We start from the raw sequence: 15904 nt of genomic DNA, 5'->3' as shown, positions 1-15904 counted from the left end.
CAATGCAAAGAAGTTAAGACAAAAAGGAAGGTAGCTCAGGAAGTATGAGTTACTTGGATTTGATCACGTTTACTAAGGGCTCTCAGTACTACTTGCCAGATAGGGCATCTATTTATAAGCAAACAGGAAACTCCTCCCTCCTGTGACTCTGCTAACTTTGTCAGAATCCTTTCTCTAATCTTAATTAGATTAGTCTTAATCATGGCCCCAAATACCCTGAGATAAGACCAGTCACTGCCTCTCTTCAAACTCCATGGCATCCCTCAGCATTACTCTAGACACAGCTCAGACCCTTCCCAGAACCTTGCTCTGTTCTAGCACCAAAACAAGTTCCAGTTCTCGCACTAAAACAACTTATGATAAATTTAGGATATTTGACATAAATCACTTCTACTCAAGCATCTTATCCCTGTCATTCTTAGTTTTCAATTAAAGGGCAAGCTCAGTTGCCCCTGATGTCATCTCTCTAAATTCTTCATCTCCTGTACTTTCTTCTATATCATTTTAATCTCCCCTAATTCTCTTAGCTGTATTTTCAAAAATCCTTATCCATCGTTAACAAACTTCCTTGTATCATCAAAATCCCTTTGCCTTCCTTCCTTACCTATCCTAGACTCCTATGATTGATCACCTGACCCACTCCCATATCAACACTCAGATTCCCCCTTTTTTTTAAAAAAAGATTTTACTTATTTATTTGTCAGAGAGAGAGAGCACAAGCAGGGGGAACGGCAGGCAGAGAGAGAAGCAGGCTCCCCACTGAGCAGGGAGACTGACACAGGACTCAACCCCAGGGCTCTGGGATCATGACCTGAGCAGAAGGCAGATGCTTAACTGACTAAGCCACCCAGGCGTCCCCTCAGATTCCCTTCTAACCCAATCTTTCAAACATTCATCAGAACCCCAAAATTGGTTCAATGCCATAATTGGATTTCTCTACATCTAGGCAACTGGGTATAGTTTAAGCAAAAGTTATATTCATTCAGGTTGGCACAATGCAAATTCATGGCTTCCAACTTCTGCTGCGCTATCACCAATAATCTTTTTACTTTTATTTCATCGGTTCCCATCACTTTTTAACCAATGACCATTTTAAACTTCATTTCCAATCAAACACCATGTTCAACCTTGGGCCTCCCTGCTCAAGAATTTGTCTCAAAAACAATCACCATGATCTTGATGTACAGCAACAACAAATTGAGGCTATCAAACATAATTACCTTCAATTTAACAACTTTTTTCTAAAAACTTACTTAGTTTCAACTCTCTCATCTATTTTCTTCCTGTCTCAAAAGGAAACAAGAGCTTCTTTCTGTTTACATACTCCATCTGTGTGTTTAGACCAATCTCCTGCCCTAAGACCTTTCTAACAGTCATCCTCTCTTTTCTATATTTTCAATCTAACTTTTCCTAGAGGATCTGTTCCTCCAGCCTACAAACTCATGATGCATTTTGTATTCTAAAGAAAGAAATTACTTTGATATCACATACCCCTATCCAGTATTTCTCCTCCACACTCATAGTGCATCTATTTTTTTAGCTCCCAGGTATGCCTCAGGCCACTGCAATCTGCTTTTTTCAATCACCCCCTTCTGAAATCATTGAAGAAGTCACCGATGAATCCTCACTTGCCAAATCTAATGGGCATTTTTCAGTTATTATTTTTCCTGTTGACATCATTTCTTCCTGCCTTAAACTCTATTTTGTTAGCTCTATTCTTCTCACTCTTCCTTCTCTAGGTCTCTTCCTTTATCTACCACTTAAATGTTAATGTTTCCCAGAGTGGAGAAAAAGTCCTTGGCCTTCATTTCATGGGTTGTTTCTCTGATTTCACTTTCATTTTTGTAGCTACTTACTGTTATTAGTGAATTTACTCTCAAATTACTCTACATGCTCAAACTACTTTAAGTTTTAAAATTATTGATTTTACTCCCTGCTGGAGGTTTCCCCTTAACTCTCTCAGTAATTCCAGAACTGAACTTGTCTCTCGCCTAAACTAATTTCTCTCTGAACATTCCTCCCCCCATTCACCTTTGTTAAGGTACCACATGCATCCAGTTACCCAAACTATAAGACTCATTATGTTTCTTGACTCTGCTCCCCATCAACATCCAAATGCCATTATTTACCATGTATTACTGATTTCAATTGATTAAATCTCCTGTCTTCTATCTCTCCATCCATTACCTTACTTAGTTCAGGCCCTCAAAGAGTTCTCTGCTGCCCAAGACCAAGGCAGCAAATATCTTTATGCATGCTTTTCTTTCACACACCCTCTTCTCTCAAATCAACCATCCACATAGTCTCTAGAGTAATTATTCTAGAATGAATAAATATATTATAACCATCTCCTAATTAAAACTCTTTGAAGTACCTCTATCACTTACAGTCTTAGATCTAAATTCCTTAACAGAACATATAAGGTTATCCATAATTGGGACCATCTCTATCATCCCAGATTCATTTCTTGCTATTCCCTGCCTTGTGGATAATGCTCCAATAGCACTAAAACATGGTATTTATTACTTTAGTGAGTTTGCTCATACATTTCTTTAGAATTCCACTGACATCCTACCTTGTCTATATAAATCTAAATAATTCCAATTCCTCTTTTAAGATATAGCCTAGTTGTCTTCTCCATGACCTCTTTACATGAAAGTCCACCATCATGCTGCCAAACAATGACTTAAGTAGAGATAAATACTAGGGGGAAAAAAGTAAGGTATGGGGATAAATTTTTTAAATATAAAAGATATTAAAATAAAGGCTGTATCTTAATAAAGGGATATTAATAAAAGGTAACATGATACCTATTCTAAATATGTTTGTTTAAATGTTGACTGTGTTTAAAAATACACAATAACTCAGATAGATCTGTACTGGTTAGCATAACCTGGTCAGAAGAAAAAGAGTTTCGATTCCTAATATTAGTTAATATTTGTCTCCTGAAATAATATAAAAAGTTTAGCAGCCATTATTTAAGCCACTATTCATCTGTTCCAAAGAGATAGCTCTCAAAATTTTTCATTTTACAAGGCTGGGGTAGAGAGACTGGTGATTCTGATTCTTCACAGACTGGGGATGCCACATTTAATTTACTACATTCGTTCCATTCAGAAAAATGCAGATTTCATATAGTGTAGTGTAGCTACACTATAGTTCACTTGGAGCTCTTAACACATATTTACCCCCAGAAAGGGAATTTCCAGACCATGACAGTAAATGTCACCTTGAAATCTGGGCAGGGAAATTGGACACTTAGAGAGTTGATGCCACTTTCTTTTCTTTCTTATTCTTTCTTCTTTTTCCTCCCTCTCTCCTCTTTTCCCTCCCTCTTTCCATCCTTTCTTTCTTTCACAACTCTCAATAAAGAGGTCACTTTTCATTTCAGCATTCAGCTGAGTTGGGGAGAATTTGGAAAATTTAGTTCAGAACAATTCCGCAAAAGAAAGAGATTGGTCCAGATGTGAACTCTGTCAAATAGGTAAAAGAAGAACAATGTAGCAAGGGAATTGAAGATATTTCTAAGAATGGAATCAACCTCTGGATATGTAAGTAAGTAAAGTGGAGACTAATAGGGAAAAGAAAAGGGGTCAAGAGTGTGGAGTTCTCTATTGAGATACAAGAGCTAGTGCAGTAAAAGTAACTCAGTGAGAAAATAAGAAAGAACCATGTGTAGTTCTGGTCCAAGAGTGAAGTATTTGAATTAAGACTTTAGAGGTGTAATAATTTCAAATGATGATAAGATTCAGATATGGCCACGGCAGTAACTGACTAAAGTAGAATTGGGAATAAAGTTCACTACGTCCAATTTGAGACAGCCAAGGAAGTGAGTGGCTGCTGCACAGATCATTCAGGTGAACGCTAACATCACGCTGGTTGATGGCAGGAATTATTAAAAGTTAGACTAAAGCCAGGTGCTAAAATCTTCAGTGAATAAAATGGAATAACCAAGAGGTCACCAGATGATCTCAACATGGAAGGGCTGTGCTCAGTTACATTACATACAAAGGTACAGGGGTTAAATTAAAGACAAGAAGCCTAGAGAATTATGGTAACAAACATAGGAGAATGGATACCTGATTATATCCTCAATAATCCTAGAATCTCATAGTGGATTGAGGTGAGGGTCAGAAAGACTGAGTAACTCAAAAAAGTTAGCAGAGTGAAAACAAATGACCAAAGTCACTTTAAAAAAAGCAAAGAAAGGGGATGTTAAACTGAAAATCAGTATAGTGTTTACTACTTCTATGAAAGAGGCATATGGATTCAATAGGCAAAGATTCTACAGATAGATGCAATAAGTAAAACCATAAATTCTGGTTTTCAGTTTGGGTAGCAGATTCATGGATTTCATTTTATCATTATGCTTTGAAAGGTGCACATATTCTTTTTTGTGTATTAAACTGATAATGATGAAAGATAGTATTTTTAAAAGCAACTAAAGAATTTCATTCTTACAAAATCCACCCAAATTTGTCTAGGAGTAGATGTACATTAGTCTCACATACTGGAATCGTCTAAGTGATGGCAAATCTTCAGTAAGAAGATTTTTTGTTACACTCTTCTCTGCCTGCAGGGCCTCGAAATGTCACAGGATGGCTCAAATCCCTACTTGATTACTTGTTTTCTAAAGTTGATTTTTTAAACTGTGTTTTACCTTAATATAAACATTAATGATACTGTGTTTCCTGACCACAAAATAAATCATGGCATAAAAGGCAATTCAGAAATATATCATGCAAAATAGGCCAGCTAGGCTATGTTCAGAATTTGAATAAGTACATGAAATTGATAACCAACCTAGAGCTGATCAAGAACTGATTCTACACATGTTGGCTCATTGAAAAGATAAATAATATGAAGCAATTTACTTACTGATAACTAAGATAAGTAGAATATAAAAAAAACTAATGTGGTGCAAGATTTTAACTTGAATTTAAATGAAGATACCAGTGTAATTAGAATAAGCCTATAATCAGTAATGTCTCATTCATGTCACCCACTTTAAGAAAGGTCTTGTTCAATTATAGGGACAGTTATAGAACTACTTCCTTACATTTTTGTAAGGTAATTGTATAATCACTGCAAACCCAAATAGAATGTAATATACAGCAAAAGTAAAAATAAAAAGACATAACAAAAAGGAATTATTTAGTATTAAAGCAAAATAACAGAAAAGAGACTGAGAAAATACAAAAGACAATAAAATACAGCAATAATCACTATCATATAATAAACTGGAAGGCGCTACATTTCAATTATATTTACTGAAAGACATCACAAAACTTCCATCGTTAGGAATCTATTGTTGATATTATCTCTTATGTTTCCTTCTACATTTATCTACATGAATTCAATCCTTAGGAATTTATTCATTAGTTTCAATTTTTTTTCTAAACCCTTTTATGAATAACTCTTAATGAATTAAATTAATAGTACAAAAGTGGTCACACACAACCCAGATCACTTTGAAACAACTGAGTAGAGCCCATAATTCTTAATCTAGCTGAACCCACTACCACATTATCACTGCTACTTTCTTCTCTGCCTTCAGGGCCTCGAAATGTCACAGGCTCAAATCCCTAAAGCTACATAAAGCCTGGAGAAACTGTAAGCTTTTAGAGACCTTCTTTCCCTTCTCTTTCTAGTTTATCTTTCTTTCGGTTAAATGCCGAATAATTGATATTTCCCTTCAATATAAGGAGAATGGTGGTAAAGTAGAAATGAAACAAGGATTTTCCCACAGACCCAATATTCTCCATGGATCCAGGATTATCTATGACCAGTTGAGTAGATCACAGCCACCTCTGACAAGGTAAACTATAAACTGATCAGTTCAACCTAAGCATTTCTAGGACTGGTTCCTCAACTGTGGGGGATGGGAGGTGGGGGAGCAGATGATTAAGATATGTAAAAACCAGTGCTGTCTAAATATATAATTATGAAGGTGGTCAGTCAAATGCAATTAATTTTTAAAAATACTGTTATTCTATCCTTCTAGGTAATCAAGGGTTAACTGTAAAGCCTGGTGACCTAAATTTTTAGAGTCATCAAGGAGATGATACTAGCTCATTAAAGGGAAGCTTTGTTTTTGACATCTTACTACAATTAAAGTATTTACATATGCTTTATTTTCTATTATCTTATATAGTAAGGATAATATTTCTATATTCATGAATAATCATATATGTATATATATAAAAAGCAGAAATAGAAGTGAATTATACCATATCATTAGACAGGCACATGCAATTCTACGAACAGACTCAATTGTAAGAAAAATATACCTGCCATCCCTGTGATGATGTTCAGTGTTCTGACTGTATCTGGAGCGAGGTAGAGTAAGAAAATGACTGCAAGCATGGCAGAAACAAGAATATAAATGAGACTCAGGAAAGAAATGAAAAGGTATAGTTTACTTTTAAAAAGTGAAATTCAAAAAAGATAAGCAGACAGTAAGCAAAGCAAATGAAAACTGTTACTAGAAAGCTTGCTCTTTCCTCCCAATGTCCATTGTAATATGGCCATGCTAAAGGTTAAAATATTCTAAGTATTCCAAAATAAACACAACAAAAACATAGCAAATCAAGATTTAAACAAATTATATTTCAAAATAAAATCTTATCAATTATCACTCAAACATCTCTAGCACCATCTATAAAATGTTATACAATCTATAGTTGCTTTCCCTTTTTGAGGAGGAAAGATGGAAAGAGAAAACTAATAAAATAACAAGGAAGTTTAAGAAGAAAATAATTAAAGAGGTAATTCCTAATACACAGGAGATTTTATAAGGTAATTATTTCTTCTTCAATCATGAATAAGTAAAAGTAACTAAAAGGACTTAAAAATTCCATTTAGTAAGGAATAAGCTGACTTGAATTATTATTTGGTTATTACTTTCATTTATTAGGTTCATTGGATGCTACCCATTTTTCCATTCACTATGTTTAGTATATGTTTATTACCTACTGTGGGCTGTGCTACACTTCACGCCCCATGACTATCCTACACCATCGAAGTAGCACGCTGACGTTTTCACCCATCTCTAGGGGCTCCTCTTCTTTCCACAGCACTGATTTAAACTTTTCCATTTTTGTAAAACCTCTCATGCCAACACACCTAATTTTGGCAGATGATCATTATGTTTCAGTTTTTTAAAAAAGGAAACCAACTTTGAATCCTCTCTGTCATATTTCTGCCACTAAATGCAGAGTACCTATAGAATATCTTCACTTGTCATTTTCTTTTGCACCAAAGGAAGAAACTCCTCTACTTGTAATCCTGATTTCCCACATTCGCTCTTCCTTCCTTCCTTCATTGTCTCATGCCTTCCATTCCTGAACTGCACTGAATCCTAAAAATAAACCCTTCACTAACCTCGCTCGCCTTCCTCTCAAGCCTTTGCATGTCTCTGACATCCATCATACAACATCTTAGCCATACCTACTTCCTCACTTCTCATCCAAGCTTTAAGTTCACTGTATGTAACGGGACTTTCAGTGTCCACCCTTCTCTGGAAGTTAGCCTATGAACGCTACCTGTGAAATCCTGAAAAATCCTTTAACTTCTTGATCTTCCGCATATTACCCTTATCTATGGTGTTACACAGTGATTTTCAACCTATGTTTCTTGACACTCTCTCTTCTCTTGGTTTTTGAAACATGATTCTCTCAGGCTATTAAAAAATAGTATTTATGTAACACTTAATGAGGTGACAAGTACTCCATTAACGGTTTGTCTGCTTTATCTCATTTATTTCTCATAACAACTCTTTGAGGTAGGCTCTAGTATTGCCACAGACAGAAAAACTGAGGCTGTGAGTGCCATATAGGAAGTAGCTGGACTGGGTTTCAAACTCAGGGCTTCCTTAATCCAAAATTCAGGCTCTTAACATTTACACATACGGCCTGGTTTCCCACCTATCTAACTGCTTCTTTACCCATTTCATTTACTGGATTCTCCTTCTCTTTATTCCATAGAGGCAGTGGTTTCCCAAGATGGGTTCTTCAAATTTCTTTATATTCCAACACATTCTTTCTGGATTATATCATTTCCTTTAGAGTGTGAACTCTCACTTTGTTTAGCTTTCATTTTTCTTTGGGTTTCACAGCACATTTCCAGCTGCTTCCTGGGCTCCCCACACAGCTGCCTAACTGTCGTGTAGACACTTCAGAAAAACGCATGTTAATTTTAAGTTTCGAGCAAGACATTCGCCTATTTGGACGCCTGGTGCTGCATTTGTGAAATGAGGGGGCTGGAGCAGTAGTTTTCAAACTTTCTTTCTGATCAGAAGACCAATGTTTTTTTGGAGCAGATTTTTATGTAAAACCCATCATTAGGAAGCCAATAAAATCCGAATGACTCTGGCTAAAGAGGGAGTGAGAAGACTAGTCCCTATCCATTTGGCGTGGTCCTTACCTACAACCGCAGTCCCTCAGTTACCTCCATGATCTCTAAAAGACCCTCTAGTTTCAAATATAATTCTTTAACCCTCCTTTGAAACTTAATATAATACTTCAGCTGTTCCTCTTTGTGTAATCCCAGTTTTAACTAAAGATTTAAATATTTACTTAACAAGCCAAGTTTTAAAAAATCTCATAATTTAACTCCTCCATTTTCCTTATTTTCCACATTTAATTGATTTATAAACCTTGCTAGTTCTAATGCTTAAATAACTCAGATTTATCTCTTCTATTCCTTTCCTCCTGCTACTACCTTCAATCAGGCTTACCATGTCTACTAAAATAATCTATTGCTCCCCTCCTTCAACCCCAACCCTTTCCTGATCCAATCCATTCTCCACTCTGTCTACAAGCAAGATAATTATAAATTATGCTTTTGATCATGTAGGTACTTTGCTTAAATTCCTTCTCTGGTTTCACGTATCAAAAACAAGTCATATTCCTTAAAACAGCATACAAATTAAGTTCTAAACTACTTCAATCTTCAGTATAGCCTATCACTTCCCACCCCTCATACTATAACTTTTTATGTAGGTATGCCACACCACCTAAGATTCTCTAAATATATCCCATACTTTCCTGACTCTGAGACTGTTCATGCTTATCACTCTGCCAAGAATGCCATTATCCTCCCTCTGTCTCCACTTTATTGCCTTTGAAAATTCTACTCAATCTTTAAAGTCCAACTTCCCTTTAAAGCTTTTTTTCCAATACTCAAGCAAGTAATTTTCTCTCCAATCTATTCCAATAATATTATGCTTGGCCTGACAGGCTTCTATGTTTTATAATTAGTTGGTATATTATATATTAGTTGGTATATATGAGTTGGTATAATTAGTTGGATCATCTGTTTATTTAGGCCAGGATAATGTCTATTTTAAATCTTTGTGCACAATTGGGTGACACACTCAATAAATATATTTTGGATTGAACTAAAAAGTAAAAACAGAATTATATTATTTTCATGGTGAGCCTACCCTCCAAAGAGAGCAATGGTTCACATAATCACAGAAACTTCTAGAAATGTAAACAGAACATTACAAACCTATGTGGTATAAAAAGAAAGTAAAACAGTATTCAAAAAAGATATTCCTGGCACTACAAAGAGTAGAAGTAATACCCAACAGTTGTGATGTTAGGATTTATTGCATTAAGAACAAATAGATCTTCTCTGAAAATTACTTTAGGAATGAAAATATATAAACTTCAAAACTTATTAAAATTTTCAAATTCATAGAACATATATATCATCATCAATTTCTAATATTCTCCTTGAGGAGCCTTATAGTTAATTTTGTCTCTACAAAGCCAAAGAAAACATTAAGCAAGGATCACCTTTATCAAACATCAGTTTGTTTTATTTCCCTTTTTGTGACTGTTAATTTAACTGGCCCAAGGGGTGCTCACATTTAATGTTATTTCTGAGGGGTGTCTGTGAGGGTGCTTCAGGATGATATTAGCGTTTGAATCAGTGGACTCAGTAGACTGCCCTCCTCAATCTGGGTGAGCATCATAGAATCTGGTGAGAGGCTCAACAGAACAAAATAGGAAAAAGGATGAATTCCTCCCTTTTTCCTGCCTCAACTTTAGAGCTGGACATCTCTTACCTCTCTGTTCCTCAGACTGGGATTTATAACATTGGCCACTCTGGTTCTCAAGCCTTCAGACTTGGACCGAATTATACCATCATTTCATGGGTCTCCAGCTTGCATAGAGCAGATGGTAGGCCTTTTGACTTCTATAATTATGTGAGCCAAATCCTTATTATTTATCTATCCTACTGGCTCTGTTTCGTTGGAGAACCCGAAATGCATAGTTTTCTATAGTCATGTTGTACCTCTTAACTCAATCTGGTCATGATACCCCTTGAGATTCTGTTGACAACTATAAAAATGCATCACTGAATATTACATAAATTTAAATCCACATTGTTTTGGAAGTAATATCCACCTAAGATCCAGAGATGCATTCAAGGTCCTTTCCCACATCCACTTGATACAACTTAAAAACATTTCATTTACTCTTCTCAGTTAAATCATTCTTACATTTCTTCCAAAATTAATGGAATTATAAAACCTAAGTAAACAATACTGTCGCCAATATACATAATGAGTTAAAAAATTATGTTAAAAATTGCAATTTATCCAATCTCTTTGAAAATTTTTTAAAATTGAGCAGAGCAGTAATTCATTGTAAAAAAAATAGAAAACTAAAAGAATTACTAAATTTTAAAGAGTGAAAAAAAGAAGTTATAGATTCAAAAATCATAATGACAAATTTCACTATTCAAATAATTGAACTGGATTACTGATCTAATTTCTAGACACTCTGATTCTCATTAAGGAATGTAATCTTTAAAGACAGAACAAAACTGTATTTATAATGAATTATCCTTCCATTATATCAGATGAATCTGAATGTCTCCTTTTAGAAACCACCAGACAAAAAGGACTGCAAAAAGAAGAAATAAAATATCTCATCCTTAAATAACCTATAGTTTTTGAAAGCAAAGTTTCCAACAATCTCAACTTAATGCAAAACTTTCTGTTCTGTCTTCAATATTGTTAATGTTTTGCTACTTTATAGTTCCTAAAACATTCTCAGTATGATTTAACTGTGTTAAAATATATTCCTGAAATGTAATAAAATGTATTGCTTTTAATTTACTTTCTCTGTATTTTCAAACTTGCAGGGATGTGTTCCCCTCATTGTTGATAACTAAAAGGACCAAGAAGACTGTAAATAGTTATGGGTAATTTTGACACTTCCTTACAGCTGGTTGGCTGATAAAGAGTAAGAAATGGCATAAGTGTGTGAGGTATCCTAGAGATCCATATAATATGACATTTTTCTTTTTAGAATATAAATGTATCAATTGAATGCACACACACAAAAAGCCTATGAAGTGATGTATCTTAGGCCAGTGTTAATTGTACTTTTTTTTCTTATTATGCTAAAGGTATACTGCATAGAATTAAAGGTACCCAATATATTTTGGCCTCCAGGATAGACATAAAAATGAGTACTGCATGATATCTCTGACATGTTACAGAAATATTATCTAGTACTCTATATTTACTCTAATAGTAAATTAACTCATGTAAACAAATAAGCTCTTGAAATGGTTTCTAATACTAAAGCCACATAGGTTGCCCCAGGAAAATTATGTTCCTAGTCATAGTTACCATGATTTACCAGAGAAACAATGATCTAAAAAGTATGGGGGATGGAGAGGAAGATGAACGATGTCTGTTATAATTCTTCATTTGGCTAACAGCCCTGCATCCAAGTTTCTGAATTACTTACAGAGAACCTATTTTCTTTTCAAAACAGAATAGGATTTTGACTAATGATAACAGAGTGAGATGTGCAGAGATATAAAGATCCAGTCAAATTTTGATATATAATTCTTTTTAACATTACCTGCAAGAAAAAGGGAATCCGAATACTATTATCTCCTTCTTATACCACTTAGGTTTAGCCAGGCACTATAAATTAATGCCAAAGAGCATCATTTCTCACCCAATGTAGCCAATGTAAAAGCTATTATCTTCATGCACAACTTTCCAATATGTCCCAAGTCCTTCATCCTTCATACTGAGTCTTTCTGATATATATGTATGTTTTGCCTCTGTACTTACGCTTTTGTTCTTGCCTAAATAAGCATGTCCATTTTTCAAGGTCCAACTCATGCTCTACACTCTCTACAAAGCTTTTTTAAAAAAAAATACCTGCATTAACTGATTTCTTTTTTTTCTGCTTAGTTAATAAGCACATTAAGATGTCAATTATTTGTAAGCCACAAGATCTTTTAAAATGTTAAGAGTAAGGCACATTTTCTGAGCACGTACTATGCAACTGGAGGTGCTGTGTCATTTAATCTACCCCACAACCTTACAAAGTTGGTACTAATGTTCTAATTTTATAGATAAGGAAATCAAGTGTCAAAGACATTAATTTTCCCAAAGAAACACAGCTAGCAAGTAATAAAAAGCCTACATTAAAATGCAATGCCATTTGGTTCCAAATCCTACAAAAAAAAAGAGTATATTCAATAAAATACTCTTCTGGTCCAGTGCACCATTTATTACTGACAAGAATAGTTAATGTACCACTCAAAATGCCTACATTTTACTTACTATCTCAAAGGAAATTCTCTTTTAGGCTTTTTAATCAACAGTATTATTGATTGACTATATAAAACACTATCATGAAAATTCACTGTAAGAGTTCTAGAGAATTATTACCTTCTAAAGAGTGCATAAAAATTACGATGTCTTCACATGCATTCTATTATTGAAAATCTTTTAGAATATTTAGAATATAAAGCATAAAACAGAAATTAAGAACCCATTGTTTAATAATTTGATAGACTACCTAACATGGATACTATTGTACTTCTTGATTTTTGATCCCTCATGTTAATAAGTAATGTTTACACAGATAACCTAAATATAATATTAGAAATAGTTTTATAGTCTTATTTAAGAGAAATTCTATTTTAGTTATTTAAAAAAATGTAAAACAGCTCACAATTAGGGGTAACTATGATTTGATAATCTACAGCACTCTAAAAAAGTGATGAAACCCCAGTAATTATGATTTGGTAATCTACAGCACTCCAAAAAAGTGATGAAGCCCCAGGGGTCAAATTCCTCCAAAACTTCTGAATTACTTGAACATTTTTGTCAAACTAAATGATTCATAAAGTTATAAACAAGAAAAAATATAATGACATAGCAGTTATGACCATAATAGCTATATACCAAGGATTTAACAGCAAGTCTTTTATCATTAATGCTATGGCCATTTGTCTTAAAATACTCATAAATTATTATGTGTTTGCATGATAGTGACTATTTTTGTTTGTGAATATAATTGTAGAGGTTAATTTTATTCTATTCCTCTCTGCAAGATTTAGACCATATTGTCTTCAGAGAAAATATCAAGTCCATTTCTCATCTAAAGAAAAATTTTATGCAAACTTGAAGGATTTAAAGTCATTTCAGACTTTTTTCTTTCCTCATTGCCTTAAGGAACTTTCAAAGAACAAGGAGTTTATGAATCGCTATATAAATAAAATTTCCAGAGATGATCAAACTTATTAGAATTCTATAATGTTTAATGAAAGTACCTATTCACCCACCCTAATATGACTTCTTCCAACTCCTGATCGTGCCCATACAGTTATTTTTCTTTCACTAGTATCATACTTGATGTGATACAATTTCTTTAGGTACCACACCTATAATTACCACTAAAGACACAGATCACTATGAAAAAGTTAAGCAAATAAAAAAAAATACCACATTAACTTTTATTTAACAATTAATAAAGATACTAATTTAATAACTTCTATTTCTTCTTAGATCTCAGATACAAAAGCTAATACTTGTTTGACACTATTGAAGATTAGGATAGATGTTCCCTACCTTTTCTTTTGGAAAAGTTTACTTAACACAATGAAATTATAAGCCTGAATTGAGTATAACCTTAGATTTAGATGAAAACAATTAAGTTTACAAATATTGACAATGATGAACATTGGGAACTTCTCAAGTCAGTTGATTTAAGATGTTCTTATTAAAATTGGTTTAGGTCTCATACAAAGAGACTTCTGCATTCCCTTGTTACTTTATCATAATATTATTTATCATATCAAAATACTTTATCATAATAGCTTTCTTTGCGAATCCTTATCTCAAACCTATTTGATAGTGTGGGGGAAATACCATAGCATTTTTCATTTTATATAGAACTAAACCATGAATTCAAGGGTTAATTAATTTGTTTAACTTAAAAACAAATTAGTAGTAATTAGTGTGATTAATGCATTGAAACATATGTTATTTCCAAGTATGTCACATTTAATGGAGCAAACTTGGAGAATTCCTCCAAATACAGAAACCAATAAGCATAATTCTTTAAAATGCTTAAAAGGTTTACTGAAAGCCATGAGGAAAAACCTCTTCATGAATCAGTTTTTGTGTCTGTTTCCTAAACAAACCAGACTTGCGTCAATACTTTTATATATAAAGTCACACTGGTTTCCCTGATGAATATAAAAGACCTTAAATCTATTGTCTCATGAAGTATATTTATATGTAATGATTGGTTATGATAAATGAAAATAATAAAATGTCTATTTTCGTTATAATTATCCTTATAGCCTCATGTGCAAACTCACTAGCTTAACTGTTTGATTTAACAAAGGACCAAAACTGCAAAAGCAAGATGATTTTTTTTAAACCAAAGAAAAGGTTGTTCTTGTTTGTTTTATTTTTTTACATGGGGGTCATAAGAACGAATGTAGGCATTGTAAAGGAAATGGTGTTAGAAGCTAAGATTAACAAATATCCAAGTTCTGGATGAAAATATTTTATGGTAATACCTTCGTCCTGAAGGCAGCGATTATAATAAGGTCTAATAGTATTTAATCCTATTTACCTGTCTCTATCTGGAGAGTAACGGTCATCCATGACACGATGTCTATCCATTCGGCTAATTGTATTATAATGTCCAGCAGTAGAGCGTGTCCCTCGAAGCCCCTGTTCCACATTCCGACTGCAATAGCAAAATCCATTAAATATTTTAATAAACCATAATCATGCACTACACTAAAAAGGAGGTTTATTAATAAAGAATGTAGAAAAAGGTAAAAATCAGTGTAATGCGAAGTCCCAAGTTTTTTGTTTTAACTAATTGCATCTCGGGCTAATGGGATACATTTCAACTGGAGGCTGACAGTGAAGTTGGGGATTGCTGCTATAACAGAGATAAACATAAACATGGTATCAATGGGGGTAGAGATAAGGATTATCAAAATTATTAATGGATGACACCCAGGTTTCCAAAAGTGATTTTTATACGCAATACAGGAGGAGGAATAAATTTGTGTGGAGAAAATGAGTTTAGCATGTTGCTTATAGATAATATTGGTGTATCTTGTTTTAGGAACATGATTATGATCTGTTTTTTAAAATCTAAATTGAAGTCTTTATAAATGATCAATGATGATTTATTTTAAGCTACCATTCTTGGCCTGGACTGACAACTTACACATTTCTTTTTCATGATAGAATAAGCCTCTACATAGCTTTTGCTATTGCTTTCTGTTAGGCACAGCTGAATCTATTCTAAAACTTTGCCTATTTTTTTTAGGTGTGTTCCAATATTCTTTCCCTGGTAAAAGTCGAGCATCCTTTTTTTTTAAATTTTTTTATTTAAATTCAATTAGCCAAGCTATAGTACATCATTGGTTTTTGATATAATGTTCAATGTCCTTTTTTTAAAAATAAGAAATGGCTTAATTTATTAAAGTTAAAATCCAAAATCTAGTTCTTTCTTAAATTTAAATTTCAGATTAAAAATATTATTCTATTGATAGGTCTACCATATTTGAACAATTACTTTTCAGAAGACTTTTAATAATTTTA

General features: G+C 33.6%; 1 protein-coding gene across 34 annotated transcripts in view; it reads right to left on the bottom strand.

Moving 5' to 3' along the window:
* RIMS2 (regulating synaptic membrane exocytosis 2) overlaps window positions 1-15904 on the bottom strand; it is a 580329-nt gene that overhangs the window by 210007 nt on the left and 354418 nt on the right. For 22 of the 34 annotated variants that reach the window (XM_035011697.1, XM_035011686.1, XM_035011694.1 and 19 more), the window contains one exon: window positions 14916-15032. In XM_035011697.1, coding sequence (XP_034867588.1) covers window positions 14916-15032 — 117 coding nt within the window. Of the gene's footprint in view, window positions 1-6290; window positions 6357-14915; window positions 15033-15904 lie in introns of all 34 variants that reach the window. The other 12 variants (XM_035011698.1, XM_035011696.1, XM_035011690.1 and 9 more) reach the window with 1 other exon arrangement.

Source organism: Mirounga leonina, unplaced genomic scaffold (genome assembly GCF_011800145.1).
Source record: "Mirounga leonina isolate KUSES-001 unplaced genomic scaffold, KU_Mleo_1.0 Mir_165, whole genome shotgun sequence".
Classification (NCBI taxonomy): Eukaryota; Metazoa; Chordata; class Mammalia; order Carnivora; family Phocidae; genus Mirounga; species Mirounga leonina.
This window is presented reverse-complemented; position numbering and strand designations above follow the sequence as displayed.